At 38.8% G+C, this 19,503-nt stretch overlaps 1 protein-coding gene across 1 annotated transcript in view; it reads right to left on the bottom strand.

The window, feature by feature from the left end:
* The window catches only part of nectin1b (nectin cell adhesion molecule 1b), a 1,042,283-nt gene that overhangs the window by 371,294 nt on the left and 651,486 nt on the right, over positions 1–19,503 (bottom strand). The window contains 1 exon segment of the mRNA XM_034168488.1: positions 1,878–2,025. Within this exon segment, the coding sequence (XP_034024379.1) occupies positions 1,878–2,025 (148 nt within the window).

Genomic DNA, 19,503 nt, shown 5'->3' with positions numbered 1-19,503 from the left:
CTGACCTTAGGAACAGACAGTAACAGCAGATCCTGGGAGCGCAGACTATAAGTACCTGCGGCTTTTGTGCTGATAAAAACCTGGAGATATGAGGGAAGCAAGCCTAAAATACATTTGTAAATTAAAAGATGCCAATGGTTTTTTCTTCGAGAAGACAGATCTGACCAACCAACACGAGAATACAACAAACAATGATGAGTAAGAGATTTTAAGTTGGTGACAAACCTTAAGGCACCATGATAAACAGAATCTAAAACACGCAGACTTTGAACAGAAGCATTCATATAGATTACGTCACCGTAATCCAACACAGACATAAAGGTAGATGCAACCAATCTCTTTTTGGCCTCAAATGACAGACAAGACTTGATTCTAAAGTAAAAACCTAATTTCACTTTCAGTCTCTTTGCCAGCTGCTGGATATGAGGTGTAAAAGAGAGACTGTTGTCAACTAAAATCACAAGATATCTATACTGAGACACTTGTTCAATTTGTACTCCTTGAGAAGAAGTGATTACTGGCAAATTCTGTGATTTAGATTTGGAGTTTGAAAACAACATGCATTTGGTTTTGGCTGCATTTAAAACAAGTTTTAAGCCATTAAAATTTGACTGGACAATATTAAAAGTGTTCTGCAGCTGGGATAGAGCCAATTCTAATGTGGGCGCTGAGGTGTATATCACAGTATCATCTGCGTAAAAATGAAATTTAGCACCAGAAACATTTTCTGTAACATTATTTATATAGAGAATGAAGAGGAGTGGTCCGAGGACCGACCCCTGCGGAACGCCCTTAGTAAACGCCCTTGTATGCACCATTAAAGCCTACAATAGTTTATCATTAACAAATCATGTCAGTCTATTTAAAGTACCTTCATCTCAAGTAATTTTAAACTATGATGTATCACATACAATCGACACAACATATTTACATCAACCTACGTCAATGTTCAGTCCAAGGCTTTGCCTTAGTTCTATTAGTTATAATAAGGATTAGGGCTTGGTACATCAATCACAAAATGTTTTGAGGAAATATGTCAAATTACAGCACTTGACATTCAAAACTGCTAACATGCCATACAGGGAGTTCTACAGCTTAGCATCTTTCTGTCAGACAGGCAGTCACGGACAAAAAAAAAGACTTTAAAACAAACATATTTCTTTGCATGCAATGCAAGACCTCCTCTGTTATTTGCAAAATGTATGCCTAAAATGATTTTTTTTTTTTTTTTTAACATCTGTCACTTACACAAAGAAAGTTCATGTGGAAACTTGCTTGCTCTGTGAGACACACCCACATGATTGTTGGAAGAGATGTAGAGAGAAGTCACCCTTGATAAGACTGAATGTTTCAAGAACCATTATATTCTCTGGCCCTTGTCTGAGAAGAGACAAGCAGCTTTCTTTTTATTAAAGGAAGCATAAGCTCATTGTCAAAACCTCATTGTGTTTATCAGACACCCCATGACGTACACGAGTTTGCTGAAAGTTGTAGAATCTCACCAGTTCATTCAAATAAATAATCCATAGGCCCAGAGGCCTATTAGTATCCATGTTTATCCCCAGATTCCAATTTAATTATCTGATGTGTTAATGATGTTCATCTATTCTATTTATTTAAATAAATTAAGACAAATTGCATTTTTCCAGCTCAGAAAACATTACGCAACATTGAAATATGAACAGGGAAACAGATTTTTGTGTTTTCAGAATGCCTAGTTGCCATGTGTTGTTCTACTTCAAAGTGCATAAATACTCCCAAGAAGTGGTTTGTGCTTTTCAAAGTGTTTTGCTCTTGTGAGTTGACAAGACTGCACAGCTAATCTTTCCAACTGTCCATCCCCCTGCAATATTCTCTGGGTGAGGCCTGATACTCACAGGTCATTATCTGTCTCAGTGCGGGTCTTCTGCTGCCGCCGATGAACCATGAAAACAGTAACAGCTACACCAACGATAAGTCCAATGGCAACAACACCTCCAAGGATCCCAATAACACCACCTGGGGGACCCTGCGGCATTGGTTTTTCTGCAGACAAGAAGAGAAATAAGTGTCAGGTTTACTGTTCTGCGTGATTGATGCTGGTACCTGAACTTCACAGTTGTTGAGACAAGGAACATCACGAACACATTTGAGGCAGTAAGAAGGACACTCAGTGCAGACCTCCACCAAAGGCTGAAAACTAACACATCACAATGTGATGCATCCTTATATCCCCCAGCTCTTCCCCTTTTTGCTGATCCACCACAAAAGTTGTTTTTATATGAAAACTAAATAGATGCTGATCAGTTGACTGTTGGATTGTACAACCCCCAGTTCCAGTGAAGTTAGGATGTTGTGTAAATGTAAATAAAAACAGAATACAATGATTTGCAAATCCTCTTCAACCTATATTGAATTGAATACACCATCAAGACAAGATATTTAATGTTCAAACTGATAAACTTTATTCTTTTTGTGCAAATATTTGCTTATTTTGAAATGGATGCCTCCAACACGTTTCAAAAAAGCTGGGACAGTAATATGTTTACCACTGTGTTACATTACCTTTCCTTCTAACAACACTCAATAAGTGTTTGGGAACTGAGGACATTCATGATTGGGTATAAAAGGAGCATCCCCAAAAGTCTCAGCCACTCACAAGCAAAGATGGGGCGAGGTTCACCACTTTGTGAACAACTGCTTGAAAAAAATAGTCCATCAGTTTAAGAACAATGTTTCTTAACGTTCAATTGCAAGGAATTTAGGGATTCCTTAATCTACAGTCCATTATATAATCAGAAAATTCAGAGAATCTGGAGAATTTTCTACATGTAAGTGGCAAGGCTGAAAACCAACACTGAATGCCCGTGACCTTCGATCCCTCAGGCGGCACTGCATTAAAAACCGGCATCATTGTGTAAAGGATCTTACTGCATGGGCTCAGGAACACTTCAGAAACCATTGTCAGTTAACACAGTTCGTCGCTACATCTACAAGTGCAAGTTAAAACTCTACCATGCAAAGTGAAAGCCATACATCAACAACATCCAGAAACATGGCCACCTTCTATGGGCCCGAGCTCATTTGAAATGGACAGACACAAAGTGGAAAAGTGTGCTATATCTGATGAGTCCACATTTCAAATTGTTTTTAGAAATCATTGATGTCGTCTCCTCTGGACAAAAGAGGAAAAAGACCATCCAGATTGTTACCAGTGCTATTTCAAAAGCCAGCATCTATGATGGTATGGGGGTGTGTTAGTGCCCATGGCATGGGCACCTTACACATCTGTGACGGCATCATCAATGCTGAAAGGTACATCCAGGTTGCCGCCATCTAAGCAATACCTTTTTCAGGGATGTCCCTGCTTATTTCATCAAGACAGTGCAAAGCCGCATTCTGCACGTGTTACAACAGCATGGCTTTGTAGTAAGTAGAGTGCAGGTACTAGACTGGCCTGCCTGCAGTCCAGACCTGTCACCCATTGAAAATGTGGTTCATTATGAAGCACAAAATAGAGACCCCGGACTGTTGAACAACTGAAGTCATATATCAAGCAAGAACGGGAAAGAATTCCACCTACAAAGCTTCAACAATTAGTGTCCTCAGTTCCTAAATGCTTATTGAGTGTTGTTAGAAGGAAAGGTGATGTAACACTGGGGATGGGTATTGATAAGATTTTATCGATATTGATGCCATTATCAATTCCGCTTATCGATACCTCTTGTGAATTTTCTGTGTAATAAAAGTAGGCTTTACAGGTTTTTTATGTCAACAACATTTTAAATTGGTCACTGGATCCTTGATCTCTGGACATAAATAAAAATAAAAATCTGTAGTTTTTGTCAAAAGAATTTTCATTCAAACATTTTGGCATGAATGTCTCTCCATACCGCTGAACTGAGCTCAGCTGGCTGCTGCACATCAGCACAGGACGTCTCGTTTTGGAAAGAAAAAACGTTATCATCAATAGCAGTTTGTTTGTATCACAATGTTTGGAATGAGGTGTCATTTGATTTAAACAGCGTTTCACTTTGAAGTTATTAATTCCGACTGGACTCTATCGTTCTAACTTGACTCGGCAGAGAGCCGCACAGCGTTTGGAGTTATATCAACAGAATGGAGGACGATTCTCGTTTCTTTCTCGCAACAAGACGGGAGTCCTAGTTAGTGACTTTAATCTGCACAAAAGTAACTCATGATTGACATATTCAGGGATGAAAGTGGTGAAAAACACAAAAAGCTGAAACGCAAAATTACCCCCCAACACCACCCGCAAGAAAATGTTTGAATTCTAGAAACTCTGAAATGCAATCTGGGACTATTCCAGACAATAAACTGCAGTGAGAGCAGCATCCATTTAGTGAGAAAAAAAACCCCAACTTTCCTTATTCATATTCATTCCAGTAGTATTCTGCTCTTACGAGGAAGCAGCAGTTTTCTAGTTTTGCAGATAGTTCTGGAGGAAATCACTGAATAAATTAACACATCGAAAATTTGGTTTGACCGAAACATATTGTCATTAAACTTAAATAAAATGAGGATGAAGTGGAGGTGTAAGAGTCTCTAGGTGTTCAAAGGAAACAGTTATTTATTTCTATATGTACAGTAGTGTTCAGAATAATAGTAGTGCTATGTGACTAAAAAGATTAATCCAGGTTTTGAGTATATTTCTTATGGTTATATGGGAAACAAGGTACCAGTAGATTCAGTAGATTCTCACAAATCCAACAAGACCAATTATTCATGATATGCACACTATTAAGGCTACAAAATTGGGCTATTAGTAAAAAAAGGAGAAAAGGGGGTGTTCACAATAATAGTAGTGTGACATTGAGTCAGTGAGTTCGTCAGTTTTGTGGAACAAACAGGTGTGAATCAGGTGTCCCCTATTTAAGGATGAAGCCAGCACCTGTTGAACATGCTTTTCTCTTTGAAAGCCTGAGGACAATGGGACGTTCAAGACATTGTTCAGAAGAACAGCGTAGTTTGATTAAAAAGTTGATTGGAGAGGGGAAAACTTATACGCAGGTGCAAAAAATTATAGGCTGTTCATCTACAATGATCTCCAATGCTTTAAAATGGACCAAAAAAAAAAAAACAGACGTATGGAAGAAAATGGAAAACAGCCACTGAAATGGATAGAAGAATAACCAGAATGGCAAAGGCTCACCCATTGATCAGCTCCAGGATGATCAAAGACAGTCTGGAGTTACCTGTAAGTGCTGTGACAGTTAGAAGATGCCTGTGTGAAGCTAATTTATTTTCAAGAATCTCCCACAAATTCCCTCTGTTAAATAAAAGACATGTGCAGAAGAGGTTACAATTTGACAAAGAACACATCAACTGGCCTAAAGAGAAATGGAGGAATATTTTGTGGACAGGTGAGAGTAAAATTGTTCTTTTTGGGTCCAAGGGCCGCAGACAGTTTGAGAGACGACCCCCAAACTCTGAATTCAAGCCACAGTTCACAGTGAAGACAGTGAAGCATGGTGGTGCAAGCATCATGATATGGGCATGTTTCTCCTACTATGGTGTTGGGCCTATATATCGCATACCAGGTATCATGGATCAGTTTGGATATGTCAAAATAATTGAAGAGGTCATGTTGCCTTATGCTGAAGAGGACATGCCCTTGAAATGGGTGTTTCAACAAGACAATGACCCCAAGCACACTAGTAAACCAGCAAAATCTTGGCTCCACACCAACAAAATGAATCCCTCGCAGATGTGAAGAAATCATGAAAAACTGTGGTTATACAACTAAATACTTGTTTAGTGATTCACAGGATTGCTAAAAAAGCAGTTTGAACATAATAGTTTTGAGTTTGTAGCGTCAACAGCAGATGCTACTACAACCCCTGGCAAAAATTATGGAATCACTGGCCTTGGAGGATGTTCATTCAGTTGTTTAATTTTGTAGAAAAAAAAGCAGATCACAGACATGACACAAAACTAAAGTCATTTCAAATGGCAACTTTCTGGCTTTAAGAAACACTATAAGAAATCAAGAAAAAAAGATTGTGGCAGTCAGTAACGGTTACTTTTTTAGACCAAGCAGAGGAAAAAAATATGGAATCACTCAATTCTGAGGAAAAAATTATGGAATCACCCTGTAAATTTTCATCCCCAAAACTAACACCTGCATCATATCAGATCTGCTCGTTAGTCTGCATCTAAAAAGGAGTGATCACACCTTGGAGAGCTGTTGCACCAAGTGGACTGACATGAATCATGGCTCCAACACGAGAGATGTCAATTGAAACAAAGGAGAGGATTATCAAACTCTTAAAAGAGAGTAAATCATCACACAATGTTGCAAAAGATGTTGGTTGTTCACAGTCAGCTGTGTCTAAACTCTGGACCAAATACAAACAACATGGGAAGGTTGTTAAAGGCAAACATACTGGTAGACCAAGGAAGACATCAAAGCGTCAAGACAGAAAACTTAAAGCAATATGTTTCAAAAATCGAAAAATGTACAACAAAACAAATGAGGAACGAATGGGAGGAAACGAGTCAACGTCTGTGACCGAACTGTAAGAAATCGCCTAAAGGAAATGGGATTTACATACAGAAAAGCTAAACGAAAGGCATCATTAACACCTAAACAGAAAAAAAAACAAGGTTACAGTGGGCTAAGGAAAAGCAATTGTGGACTGTGGATGACTGGATGAAAGTCATATTCAGTGATGAATCTCGAATCTGCATTGGGCAAGGTGATGATGCTGGAACTTTTGTTTGGTGCCTTTCCAATGAGATTTATAAAGATGACTGCCTGAAGAGAACATGTAAATTTCCACAGTCATTGATGATATGGGGCTGCATGTCAGGTAAAGGCACTGGGGAGATGGCTGTCATTACATCATCAATAAATGCACAAGTTTATGTTGATATTTTGGACAATTGAAAGGATGTTTGGGGATGATGAAATCATTTTTCAAGATGATAATGCATCTTGCCATAGAGCAAAAACTGCAAAAACATTCCTTGCAAAAAGACACATAGGGTCAATGTCATGGCATAGGGTCAATGTCATGGCATAGGGTCAATGTCAATGAGCAGATCTGATTTGATGCAGGTGTTAATTTGGGGGATGAAAATTTACAGGGTGATTCCATAATTTTTTCCTCAGAATTGAGTGATTCCATATTTTTTTCCTCTGCTTGGTCTAAAAAAGTAACCGTTACTGACTGCCACAATCTTTTTTTTCTTGATTTCTTATAGTGTTTCTTAAAGCCAGAAAGTTGCCATTTGAAATGACTTTAGTTTTGTGTCATGTCTGTGATCTGCTTTTTTTCTACAAAATTAAACAACTGAATGAACATCCTCCGAGGCCGGTGATTCCATAATTTTTGCCAGGGGTTGTATTATTATGAACACCCCATTCCTACTTTTTTTTAACTAATAGCCCAATTTCATAGCCTTAAGAGTGTGCATATCATGAATGCTTGGTCTTGTTGGATTTGTGATAATCTACTGGTACCTTGTTTCCCATGTAACAATAAGAAATATACTCAAAACCTGGATTAATCTTTTTAGTCACATAGCAATACTATTATTCTGAACACTACAGTATTTATTTATTTTCATTGTTAGTTGGTTTTATCTTTTCTGTTGTGTTTTGTTTCATCAGGTTCTTTTTGTCTCTTTCTCTAAAATTGTATTGTAGCATTATTACTTATTATGAGTTATTATTACTTTTGTTGTATTCTTATTATTATATGAATAAAATAGTAAGTCCCTTCGGCTGCTCCCTTGTTTGCACTTGGGGTCGCCACAGCAAATCCAAGGTGGATCTGCATGTTGAATTGGCACAGGTTTTATGCTGGATGCCCTTCCTGATGCAACTCCACATTACATGGAGAATTGTGGCAGTGATTCACAGATGATTCACAGATTGAAGCACCACTGCTTCAACTGGTTCAAGGTTCAAAGTAAAGCAGCGCTGCAGAAAAGTTGATTACAGACCTGCTGCAGGGTCTGTAATCAATGTCAAGAAATGATCATTTTCGTGACAAACACCCCCAAAAACAACGGCCACTCTGAAGGACCGATAAGGGAATCGTTAAGCAAAACGGTCAGTGGTCAGTGGATTGAATCATTTCTTAAAGATACCCGAAAGGAACTGGTTCTCGAAATCCATCCCTATGTAACACTGTGGCAAACATACCACTGTCCCAGCTTTTTTCAAACATGTTGCAGGCATCCATTTCAAAATGAGCAAATATTTGCACAAAAACAATAAAGTTTATCAGTTTGAACATTAAATATCTTGTCTTTGTGGTGTATTCAATTGATTATAGGTTGAAGAGGATTTGCAAATCATTGTATTCTGTTTTATTTACATTTTACACAACGTCCCAACTTCACTGGAATTGGGGTTGTACGAGTATGTCACAGGATATTCATTTGTCCCATCGTATGAGTGAGATCACGAACTGTGCATTTTGGTTTCATTTACCATGCAGTTTTGTCCAATGTGTTATGTATAGCGTTTCATAATAATGCTTCTATTATCCAAGGAAGTGACTGTATATTCAATTGTTGCAGTGTTCACAGGGACATGTCTGCCCAGCTGCTGTCCACTTCCTGTTCCAAGAAGAAATGCCTGTCTAATATTAAGCAAAATATCTAGATCTATTTAGGTGACATTTGAAACAAATAATGAATGATTTACATTCATGCAATGGAAAGAATATTTTCATTTGTTTCGAAGTGGGATGTTCCATTCGATGAGGCGTAACTCTCAACTCATGTAAATATTCTTACCACGGGGCTCATAAACCTTAATAATCTGTATACCATTTCATGTTGGAATGTATATCTCACCAAATTAGAACTTTTCAAGAATTTTGTAATTTCTTATCCCTGCATCCTACAGTATGAATCTTTACTTCAGATTATAATGGTAAAATGTTTTGTAATGTTTTAAAAAATAATTTCAGTGTATTGAGTAGAGCTATAATTTTTTTCACATTCACTGACAAATTGAATGTATAACTTATGGCCCCTTCACACATAGTTCGAAGTGTGGACAACGTGTGGACAATGGCAAAACAGCGCGAAACAGTTCGAAATTAATGCAGAACACAACATTTCTTCGACGATCAGGCGTGCACAATGCTAGCACGATGGTTTGTGCACGCGATGGTGTCTGTCCAGCAGGAACAGCAGCTCACGCTGCTGCAGCTGATGGCATTATGTTCCATGGGACGAGGTGCACCACATCATGCTGCTGATTTGGAGGAAAATGAAATAAAAACCAGCTGTGAATATCACTGGGTTGATATAAATAATACATAAAGGGGGACACAATACAGAACTCTGTGGTTAAATAACCCTGGTTTAAAAAAATTCACAGGATTTGAACCTACATGTCCTAATTACAAGATGGCAACTCTACCACTTCACAACAAACACTGTCTTGTAAAAGGAGTGTAAAATGGCTCTAATTAACAAGCCAACAAATGTATTTTCTCAATTAAAGAAAAAAAAGTGCTGTGATAACTGACCAAACAGCATTTGCTACAGTGCATTTCTGTTGATATGTGACTACTGAAAGTGGCGTATTTGTTGTACTGTTGATCTGTCATATGGTCCTGCGGTACCCCGCTCACTGTCCTGCATGCATGTGTTGGGGGGAGCGGTGGAGCGCATGACACACACACACACGCGTTGTGAGGGGAATCGACAGCACGCCACATCTCGGCAGCTCCACAGTCACGTGGAACTTAGACAAATTTCACTCCCGTTATGACAGTGGTCATCTGCAGACTGTTGTCGTACCAAGAGTGCAACTGGCCATACATTTTTAAGTGCCATGCCAGCGGTGTTAGGTGTTCATGCGTGTCACCTGGAATTTGGCCGACACCTGCCGTGAGACGGTGCAATGTGGTCGCACAGCGCACCCTCTGTCTTTCAGGCACATGTACCCGCAAATAGTTGTAGCAACAGGTGTACGAGGAGTTGGAGGCTGGGACGAAAGTACACAGTTTGCACACAATTCCTGCGTCATGCGCACTAAGTGTGCACTTCGTCCAAACTTTGCACTATGTGTGAAGGGGCCCTTAGTATGAGCACTGAGTCTGGGTCTTTGATGCACACATGCAGCTGATGTGGGGATGCACTGTGGAGATGAGTAAATGAAGATCATCCCTTACTTTCTTCTTTTTTGGTTGCCCCAAACTGTCTTCTCACTGGTAGATTTATGCACTAAAAGAATATCCATTTTGTTCTTGGCATGTTAGTGAAGAATGTTGTCTTTTTACTTTTTTCTGGTTCTTCTTTTATTGGTTAACAGTGTTTACAGTTATTTTTTTGCACACACACACACACCCCCCCCCCCCCCCCCCGAAGAACGCACCTCACAGTTTGAAAACCACTGAATTAGGGCATAAGCTATGGTTAGACAAGAAGACGATTTATGGCTTCAAGGCCAAACAACACATGCTTTGGCTTCTAAAAAAAAAAAATACATTCTCAGGTGGATGGATGAATTCAAATCATTTAAACAGAACGATTCCTGCAGCCTCTTTTGTTGGCTGTCCAAGCTCTGGGGTTGGATGTGAACACATTCAAAAACCTCCTTGGCACATTGGAGGTAATAAATCATGCACAAACAACAAAAGAAATGTTGACATACAGCAGTTTGGCAATTTATTTCTTTAAACCACTGCTCTCAAAACACATGAAAATGAACATACAATTATTGTAAAAAAAAAAAACATAATGCTAATATTTAAAAAAAAAAGCATTTCACACTTCAGCCAAAACTGAGGCTCTGTTGTAGAATACACACAAAAACTATTTTCAGAGACATAATTTCGGATGTGACCATTGTTCCGCTCGCCTTGGCACTGCATGAATACCGTCCTGTTGTGGTCACTCAGCAGCTGTGGCTGCCTTCCTAAACTATACTCCATTAAATGTTTGAAAGGAGCTTAAATTGGCTCAATTTTGACAGTGAACCCAAATGTTCTCTTAAGAGCATGACAGCTATTACATTTAAAAGTAGTTCCTGGCAGTAGACAGGAAAATATATATTTCCATATTTGCAGAGAAAAATCAACCAGGTTCCAAATAAAGACAATTTATCTGAGAGCAAAACATGGAAAAGTTATTCTTCAGCTGTCAGTTCAATTAATTTGTGAAGGAGAAATGAAGGTCTCACGCAGTAAACATTTCAAATTGTTGATGATACCCACTCCAGTCTGTGTTCAGCACTCTGCTTCCCCCTGTGGTGATCAAGCCAAGGCTATTAACTTGTAAAAGGCAGCGTGAGAGTGGTGGAAATAACAAATTCAGGACAGCAAACTGATCTGACCTTTTTTTTAAAACAGCTGCATGGGGTCACGATGAGTTCTAAAACTTAATTTTCTTTCTTTGAGAGGCACTTTCTGGAAGTGTCTTTGAGAGATTTCTAAGAGACTTGTCATCAACAATCTCTGAGAAGCACCAGAGGGAGCATCTTGGAGTGAAAGAGATATTGGAAAATAAATAGTTTTTGATGGCAGCATATAATTGTTTAGCTCTATGCATTGCACTAAATGGCACAACACTTTGAAATCCTCACTGCTGTTTTTGCATTTGAGTGCTACTGATCTGAAGCTTGTTACATGTTTTCTGTTCTGTTCTGCTTGCCTGAGATCTGAATATCAAAATGTAATTCATGTGGTGACACTTAGATAAAAGGCAAATTACTGCAGGTCTCTTGCAAACCTTTTTCATTTTGTCCCAAGTGACGGCAGGTATGACTAAAGTAGGTCACCCGTGTCTTCTGAGGCATAATAGATGATTTTTTTGTGTTTTTCTGAAGGCAGACGGTATTGTCATTTGTTTTAAGAAAGGCAAGGCACCCAATCAAGGACTGCAAGGCTGTTGTGATGGGACGGTGCACATTCTTCCCATCTCTACTTTGAAAAGCGGAGCCTATCTCCTGCTTTCATGATGTCTCCATTATTATCTGGCCCCATCCCGGTAGTGACAGGACAAGGCCAAGCTCCCAGGGGGCCTCTTCTCAACCGCCCCTGCCTGCTCCCTTGATTCACTGCTCATAATGACAGATACACAGAAAGCGACTTCACATACAGCAGCACAATAGGAGGCACGTTCCCCACCTTGTACCAAACAATTGCTGCCTCAAAGTCAGCGATTAAATATCATGTCCATCAGATTTGCGTGTCACGCCTTCTGCTGCCACCGCCGCTCTAATTTTCTGCTGTGGTACTTAAAAGTCACATCAAATCTACACACCAAAAGGAAGCAAATAGGTTTTCTTGTAGTCTGTCCACTGCTTTCTTCTGATGGATTTCAAAAATATGATGCAGAGACGCTTTGAAGACCAGGCATGCATGTAATATTGCTGTAGCTTGGCAACAGATAAGGTAGAACTTCTGTTGTCTCATTGAGATGCATGCTGAAAGCCAGTGGGCTGAATTTCATGGCTCTAATGCAAATGCCAGACACAATAGTCTGTTGTATAACACTAACACACAGAGGAGTGGACTGGATCAGAATTCAATTTCCCTGTTGTTCAGCCTCTGGCACTCAGCACACAGGATTTACATTATGGATACATACAGGTATGGTCAACCATCTGGAGCAGACTCTGAGTGCGTTGTCTTTGTGCATGTTTGTTTCGTGTTTACAAGTTTTAATCAAAATCTAAATATCATATACTAAATGAGCAGCCATATGGATTTAGAAAAAAATCTACTGCACTGGCGATAATTGATTTTGAGGAACACATCACAAATGCAATTGAAAACAAATAATATACCAGAGTTTTTGGGGGTTTTTTCGACTTACAGGAAGCATTCGATACCATAGATCATACCTTATTATTGGATAATTACGGACGTATGGCATCAGAGGATTAGCTCATGATTGGATAGCTAGTTATTTGTACAATAGGTGTCAGTGTGTTCACATTGGTGGGATAAATTCTGAATTTTTGAGGTGCACTTGTGGGGTGCCCCAGGGCTCAGTTCTTGGGCCTTTGTTGTTTCTTTTATATATTAAGTTTGTGAGTTGTATTCTATTTGCTGATGACACCACTGTGTTTTGTGGTGGGGATCATTTGAGACAGGTTCTGGACACGATGTTGAGGGAACTACAGAATTTTAAACGACAGAGATTTAAAGAATGGTTTGATTCAAACAAATTGTCACTTCACTTTGCTAAAACAAAGTGTATCATATTTGGAAATAAGCCCAGGAATTTATGTAGAAACGTATCAGTACACAATGTTGAAATTGAACTTGTAAATGAAACAAAATTTCTTGGGGTCTTTATTGATGATAATCTAATGCATAAATTATCTTAAATCTAAAATGTCAAAGATAATTACCATTATGTATAAAGCACAAGACGTTCTCTCCCAACACTCATTAGTTACCTTATATCATTCATTACGTGTTCCATACATGACCTACTGTATTGAAGTTTAGGGAACCACCTACAAAACTAATATAAATCATATATTTTTACTTCAAAAGAAAGCTATAAGAATTATTAGTAAGGAACCATATCGTGAGCCAACAAATCCATTGTTTGTCCATTTGCATATTTTGAAATTTGGGGTTTTGATTGATTATATCGTAACACAAATTATCTTTAAAGAAAAAAAAAAAAACTTCTACCACAACATGTCCAGGACCTATTTAAAATAAGGAACTCCAGTTATAATTTGAGAGGAACATTATTATTTCAGAAATCAAAAATTCGAACTACTGTAAAAAGTCATTGTGTTTCTATTAAAGGTGATGATATTTGGAATAACTGCCCAGATAACACATAAAATCACTCTGTAATTTGGTTGGCTTTAAAGAGCTCTACAAAAATTAGTTGATTACTTGCTATAGCATGATAAATTAGGTTTATTGATTTTGTTTTGTTTTTGGTACACTGCTGTTTGCATGTTTGTGTTTTGAAATTTTAGTTCAGGGATTAATTTATACGAGGTCTGTGAGAAAAGAAACGGACCTTTTTATTTTTTTTTTTAACTATATAGATTTGAATCACGTGCGATTACATCAGCCAAGCTTGAACCCTTGTGCGCATGCGTGAGTTTTTCACGCCTGTCGGTTGCGTCATTCGGCTGTGGGCAGGCTTTGAGTGAGCACTGGTCCACCCCTCCTGTCGGAATTCCTTTGTCTGACAACTTGTTGAGACTGGCGCTTTGCTTTATCAAAATTTTTTCAGAAACTGTGAGGCAGATCCGAGTGGACACCATTCGAGAAATTTAGACGGTTTTCGGTGAAAACTTTAAGGGCTGATGAGAGATTATGGAGTGTTACTGTCGCTTTAAGGACTGCCCACGGAGCCGGATGGTGCGCCGCGCCCCGAGCTGCCGTCGTCAGCCTGTTTCGAGCTGAAAACTTCCAAATTTAAGCCTCTGTTGACCCAGGACGTCGTGAGAGAACAGAGAAGTTTCAGAAGAGGTCGAGATCAGCAGTTTATCCGGACATTCCACTGTTAAAGGAGATTTTGTAATGAAAGACGTGCGGACGGATTCGCACGTCGGCACGCAGCCGCTCATCGCATGGTGCCACAGAAAAACATCTCCGTGTTGATACCCATTTGTAAGATTCAGGCGGTTTTGGATGGCTTTCAGTCGAGTGAGTATTCGAGAAATTGTTTAACAGCTGGGCATGTTCAAACCTGTCCTGTAAGGCTTCCAACGGAGGTGTTTTAAAAAGGTCCATTTCTTTTCTCACAGACCTCGTACTTTGTATTAGTTATCATGGGTATATATATATATATATATATATATACTTTTTATTTTTGGTTAAAGGGATGGGCGTTTACAAGCTTTTGCTTCTGCCTACACCCTTTTGGGTGCATGGGTGCATTGTTGGATTATTTTCTTTCTTTGTAAGTATTTAATTGTTTTGGATCTGTGTGTGCCAAATAAAATTCATTCATTTAAATACTTATCTTCACTATTGCAAGGTCAGAATTGTATATCTGTGTTTAAACATGTATTTGGTGTAACAAAATGGATTAAAAGCATGCGGCAGTGACACTGTTGGGCAAAACACAAACTGTACACTGCAGTTTGTGGTCTACAATGTGCCTTTTTCTGCTCCCAAGCGTGTGCACCTGTGTTGTATCTCTCTGTTTTTCCACTGCAAAATCAAGGCAAAAAGGGTCAATAAATGAAAGCATGGACAAAGAACTCACCCTTCCCCTACACTTTGTACTACAAAAGCTGAACTGGGTGAAATTGATCATAAATCATCTACCCTTTACTGAAGGCCTTCTGGAGCCTCAACAACAAAAACAGCCTTTCAAATTCAATTAATTCTCATTGGAAAGAAGAGGTGCTCCCAGAGCACATACAGTACATTCTCCAATGCTGAAGTACATATTTTATCCACAGTCAATCAGAGGGAGAAGAAAAATCTAAGAATTCCCTCATGCTGTTATGCTCTTGGTGTTAATGAGAACATTAGTCTAAAAGTACCACAAAACTTGAATAATTTTGCTGAGTTCACATCATCAAAAATAAATATTGTTTGTATGCTATCACCTGAATATGTATTCAGTTGCTGATCGTAAGTCAGAGCTATCCTTTATTGAAGGCCTTCTGGAGCCTCAACAACAAAAATGCCTTTCACTCAGTTAGTTTCCACTGGAAGCACGAGGTGCTCCAAGAGCACATACTGTACCTCCTCCATTGCTGAAGTACATATTTTAGCCACACTCAATCAGAGGGAGATAAAAAAAAAAAAATCTAAGGTCCCACCATGTTGTACTTCCCTTTGTATTATTAAGAACATTGATCTAAAAGTAGCATAAAACTTTAAAACTTTTGTTGAGTTCAAGTCATCAGAAAGAAAATATTGTTTGTATGCTAACACTTGAATATCTCCTTGATGGAGGTATTCAGAACTGTACCAAGAAACTGTTGACAGATGATTTAGTTATGGTAGTAAACGTATTTCTAATGGCATGGAAAGCTTCAATTTGGAAACACAAAGGTAAGACAACTAGGGTCACTTCCTTTATTGTGGAAATTATATGTATGCCCTTAATTGGAATCAACCATTGATCTATTTAATCCACTACATGACGTTAGTATGAGTCGTAAGGCTTTAGACTAAATAGAAATCTATGATGCGTTGACTTAAACTTGGGTTAAAGTGATCTGAAAATGCTGTTTTGTGCAGTGTTCTGGTGCAGCGACAAGCTGACATAGGATTGTCAGCTGGTTAAATAAATAATAATAAATTGTGGAGTGAGCTTTCATAAGTGTGTACTATGTGTAATGTTAATAATGTGGGGGAATTACTCAAATTGCCAAATAAAGGTTATAAAATGATTTGTGTGTGTGTGTGTGTGTGTGTGTGTGTGTGTGTGTGTGTGTGTGTGTGTGTGTGTGTGTGTGTGTGGGTCTGTATTCTGTAAAGTAATGACTTTGACAATGACAACTTTACTGCCTGGACGCCTCGTCGTGATAAATAACTCACCATTCATTTAGCGATTCAATGAGAAGTCTAATTTTCAGAAGTCTCAATTTATCCCTTTTTAATTAGCCTGAGGTTTTTTCTTCACATCAGGTTTTCCATCATAAGATATTCTGTAAGAGCAAATTCACAATGGAAATGCTTTTTCTCTAAATTTGCTGGGTCACATGACAGCCGCTTTGACATTATATATTCTACTAATATAAGAATATGCACGAAGGAGATTAATTTATCCATATACTCCATATTCCAGTGTAGTGTTTTCAGATTTCTGTCAACTTGATCCAGAAATTATTGAATAATCTTACTTTCACTCTGGCTGGAGTGGCTGTTTCATTTTATTCAATTTATTTGATATTTTCACAGAGAAGCACTCCATAAAAGCAGTGCCACAGGTGGGTTAAGAGCAGTCTTTAATGTGAATATTATATTATCTTTAATATGCAGCGAGCATGCAAAGCTCTTACTTTCATCCCTGATTATTTCCCATCTTTGTCTTAACTTCATAATTAAATTAATTAGGGATCAGACTAGTACCTTGTGTCGCGGCAGAAATAATGTGTTTGACAAACTGATGGTACAACCCCAATTCCAATGAAGTTGGGACTTTGTGTAAAATGTAAATAAAACAGAATACAATGATTTGAAAATCCTCTTCAACCTATATTCAATTGAATACACCACAAAGACAAGATTTTTAATGTTTAAACTGATAAACTTTATTGTTTTTGTCCAAATATTTGCTCATTTTGAAGTGGATGCCTGCAACACATTTCAAAAAAAGCACGGACTGGGCAACAAAAGACTGGGAAAGTTGATGAATGCTCAAAGAACACCTGTTTAGAACATTCCACAGGTGAACAGGTTTGGAAACAGGTGAGTGTCATGATTGGGTATAAAAGGAGCATCCCCAAAAGGCTCAGCCATTCACAAGCAAAGATGGGGTGAGGATCACCACTTTGTGAACAACTGCGTGAAAATATAGTCCAACAGTTTAAGAACAGTGTTTCTCAATGTTCAATTGCAAGGAATTTAGGGATTCCATCATCTACAGTCCATAATATAATCAGAAGATTCAGAGAATCTGGAGAACTTTCTACATGTAAGCGGCAAGGCCGAAAACCAACATTGAATGCCTGTAACCTTCGATCCCTCAGGTGGCACCACATTAAAACCAACATCATTCTGTAAAGGATCTTACAGCGTGGGCTCAGGAAAACTTCAGAAAACGATTGCCAGTTAACACATTTCGTCACTACATGTGTAAGTTGAAACTCTATCAGGCAAAGCGAAAGCCATACATCAACAACATCCAGAAACGCCAGCACTTATTTCAGCAAGACAATGCCAAGTCACATTCTGCACGTGCTACAACAGCGTGGCTTTGTAGTAAAAGAGTGTGGGTACTAGACTGGCCTGCCTGCAGTCCAGATCTGTCGCGCGTTATGAAGTGCAAAATATGACAATGGAGACCCCAGACTGTTGAACAACTGAAGTCTGAAGAATGGGAAAGAATTCCACCTACAAAGCTTCTACAATTAGTGTCCTCAGTTCCCAAATGCTTATTGAGTGTTGTTAGAAAGAAAGGTGATGTAACACAGTGGTAAACATACCACTGTCCCAGCTTTTTTGAAACCTGTTGCAGGCATCCATTTCAACTAACTTCATTGGAATTGGGGTTGTATTATTTTCTATCTTGGGACTAAAAAACATTCAAGTCTATTTTATAAATAGTCTGATCGTCTTCTGTATTTGTTTTGACAAATAGTGGCTGTACAAATGTGGGACTGAGTCTGAATAAATGTAACAGCACAGTAATAGCATGGAAAATGAAGATTTATCCTGAACCTCTCTTGAAAACATTGACCCATGCCCACATTGAATTCTGTTTATTGCTAGTTGTTAGACGCTAACCAAGATGGCAGCGCTCTAGCAACAACCAGCCAATGAGCGGATCGCCGTGGTCCTCGATCTTGTGATTCAATAGATATCTAATCAATGAACAATATCACAGAATCCATAGTCTTTGGAATAAATGAAATTGTCACATGACATGAGCCTCAGCAGCATCAAAGTTTAGTGAAAAGGTTAAACATGATCAATTTGAGAAGTATAGCAATTACTGTGTGAGGATCTTAGGTAAGGTCTGGACCCATGCACTGATGCTGCACATCATTGCAATCCACACTGTGGAATCACCCTAGGTCTATCCCCTGAAAACAAGGGGTAGGTGAATGTTCCCTTGGCCTTTTGTAGTTGCTGTGGTCCTCAGCACTGAGGCACTTGAGCACATGCCATGTAGCTACCATATAATGTAGCTTTGCCAATATAACAGTTTCTTTGACTCAAAGTCAATTTAGTGAGACATAGTACCGAATAATTCAGTTGCTGCTTTTGGTCACTGGTTAACATCCAAATCTCACAATGATGCATACAATAAGACTAGAAGCACCCTGAAGACTTGAATTTTCATTCTGATTGCAAAGGTTCTGGCACCACCACATGCCTCTGTCCAGCAACCTCATGACCAATGAATCATGACTATTCTCTCTCCTCTCTCAATGTCAGTGGCCAGTAACAGAGATATGAGCGATGAGCCTTACAACAAGTTTGATACTTTCAACACAAACTGTACACTTTTGATGGATGGTGCCAGGAAACAACTCAAAGCCCAAACTACAGTCAAGATCCAGGACATTTGCAAAGTCAGACACTTCAAATGCATGACAGTATTCACTTGGAAAAAATTGAGAGGCACTGCCCCCACTCTGCACAGCAGTCACAATATCACTGTATAGGCTGAATATGGTGTCCAGCAACTTACTGTGGATCCTGCAAACACTTAGGCTGTCCCAGAGACTGCCCAATCAAATGAATCAAACACTTTCAAAAAATCTAAATAGGCTGCAAAGAAACACTGCTGATATTTATGTGTTCATTGAGTATTTGCAAAACTACAATGGGGTTGATGGTTGATCTCTTGGGCATGAAGAGTATATGGTTATTGAGCAGTAAACAACTGGAAAAGCATGTTTAGAAAAGATCATTGCAA

Source organism: Thalassophryne amazonica, chromosome 4 (assembly GCF_902500255.1).
Source record: "Thalassophryne amazonica chromosome 4, fThaAma1.1, whole genome shotgun sequence".
NCBI classification, from domain to species: Eukaryota; Metazoa; Chordata; class Actinopteri; order Batrachoidiformes; family Batrachoididae; genus Thalassophryne; species Thalassophryne amazonica.
Note: the sequence above shows the minus strand (reverse complement) of the source record. Positions and strands in the feature narration are given on the sequence as shown.